The 2,214-nt window shown below is 38.1% G+C and overlaps 1 protein-coding gene across 1 annotated transcript; it reads left to right on the top strand.

Moving 5' to 3' along the window:
* Positions 1-427: 427 nt before the first annotated feature.
* LOC110739160 lies at positions 428-1,978 on the top strand (the record flags this gene model as incomplete). Its single annotated transcript, XM_021919624.1, has 7 exons — positions 428-635; positions 710-796; positions 838-962; positions 1,045-1,339; positions 1,461-1,643; positions 1,736-1,803; positions 1,849-1,978. Coding segments are annotated over exons 1-7 (1,096 nt in total), but the record flags the coding sequence as incomplete, so codon positions are not given.
* Between the last annotated feature and the right edge of the window lie 236 nt (positions 1,979-2,214).

The raw sequence follows: 2,214 nt of genomic DNA, 5'->3' as shown, positions 1-2,214 counted from the left end.
AAGGCAGGACATAATTGTGATGAGCCTCTTTCAAATAATCAGCCTGATCCTGTAGTCCAAGTTCAGAAGAAGTTTGGGTTCAAAAACAGAAGCAAGGGTCTGGAACTAAAGTTTCAGGTGAATGGGAAATCATGAAAAAGAAAGGTAAAGAACCTGCTGTAGCTGTGAAGCCTGTTCTTACAACTAATAAATTTGATATTTTACCTGATGAGCAATATGATGATGTTGTCTTGAGATATAAGCCTAGCGGGGTGGGCCCCCTCCAGTTCAATGATTATCAATGTTTGGAATATTAGGGGTCTTAATGATCCCTCTAAAGTGGTTGATGTTAGGCAGCTGCTTGATAGGACTAATGCTGATATAATCTGCTTGCTTGAGACTTGAGTTAAATAGTTGAAATGTGTTGGGATTCAGAGGAAGATTGCACATGGTTTGTCCTGGATGTAATTATTCTGAGTCTAGGAAAGGTAGAATTTGGTTGGGGTGGAAGAATGATAGAGTGCATGTTGATGCTATTACTGTTCATGCTCAGTTCATTCATTGTATTATCAGTACTCTTGATTATAGTACTCAGATCACTGTGTCTTTTTTTTATGGTTTACATAATATTCATGATCGGAAAGATCTTTGGAGAGGTATTGGAGCTATTGGTTCTGTGTCCATGCCCTGCTTTGCACTGGGGATTTTAATTCTGTTTTGTTACCTGAAGATAGAGTTCATGGAAATGTAGTAACAGATTATGAAGTTCGAGATTTCAAGGATTTTATTGATCAAATGAATTTTTCTGAGATCAAAAGTAAAGGGTCTTATTTCTTATGTCTAATAAGGCTCACTCAGGCCCTAGAACTCAAACCAGAATTGATAGGGGTTTGGTTAATAGTGAATGGCTCTTTCAATTTCCAAATGTGGAAGCTGTTTATCTTCCTCCCTCCCTTTCTGATCATGCTCCTCTATTGTATGAGGTTCTCCCTCCTGCTCCTTGTAAGGGAAAGCCCTTTAGATTTCTTAATCATATGCTTACTCACCCTGATTTCATGAATATAGTGGATGAAAATTTGGAGTGAAGGTTTTCAGGGTAATGCTATGAATAGAATTTGGAGAAAATGCAAGAATCTGAAGGTTAAGCTTAAAGAGCTTAATACCAAAGCTTATGGTAATGTTGAAATGAGAGTTGATTTAGCTCAACAGGCTGTTTTGGAAGTCCAGAACCAAATGGCTAATGATCCTCATTCTGACTTGCTGGTTCAGGAGGCTACTGCTATTCAACAACTCAAATATTGGAGATTTGTTCAGGAGAGCATTTATAGACAGAAAGCTAGGGTGGAATGGGTTAAACTTGGTGACTCCAACACTAAGTAATTTTTCTCCATGATGAAACAGAGGCAAGCTAGGAACAGAATTGATTCTCTTTTATAATGAACACCATGTGCTCCTTAAAACTCCTGCTGATATTGAGGCAGAGATTGTGTCTTTTTATAAACTTCTCCTGGGTTCGAGCTCTTCTGTCCTTGATGCTATTGATCTTAATACCATGAGAGCTGGGAAACAGCTTTCTGCAGAAGCTCAGAATTTGCTTATTAGTCCTGTGGTTAACTCTGAGATTGACTGTGCAATCAAAAGCATCTCTGATGATAAAGCCCCTGGTATTGATGGGTTCAACTCTAAATTTTTCAAGCATACCTGGACATTATTAAACTTGAGATCTATGAAGCTGTCCATGATTTTTTTGATATAGGAACTTTGCATCCTCAGTGGAATTGTACAACTCTGACCTTGGTTCCTAAAATCCAGAATCCTTCTTTTGTAAAGGATTTCAGACCTATAGCTTGATGCACTGTTCTTTATAAGATTATCTCCAAGATCTTGACTGCCAGGCTTGCTCAAGTTGTTGGAGATATTGTTGATGAAGCTCAAGCAGGTTTCATTCCTGGTAAACATATTGGAGACAACATCTTATTAGCTACAGAGCTAATCAAAGGTATACTCATAAGCACATTACCCCTAGATGTATGATTAAGGTTGATCTGAAAAAAGCTTATGACTCCATTGAATGGAGTTTTCTAAAGGCTGTAATGTTTGAGCTTGGTTTTCCTTCTGTGTTTGTTAATTGGATTATGGTGTGCATTTCTACAGTGTCATTTTCTATTTGATAAATGGCTCTCCTTCTGTTCCTTTTAAAGCTCAGAAGGGTCTGAGACAAGTGACCCCATGTCT

This window comes from Chenopodium quinoa, unplaced genomic scaffold, assembly GCF_001683475.1.
Source record: "Chenopodium quinoa cultivar QQ74 unplaced genomic scaffold, ASM168347v1, whole genome shotgun sequence".
Classification (NCBI taxonomy): Eukaryota; Viridiplantae; Streptophyta; class Magnoliopsida; order Caryophyllales; family Amaranthaceae; genus Chenopodium; species Chenopodium quinoa.
This window is presented reverse-complemented; position numbering and strand designations above follow the sequence as displayed.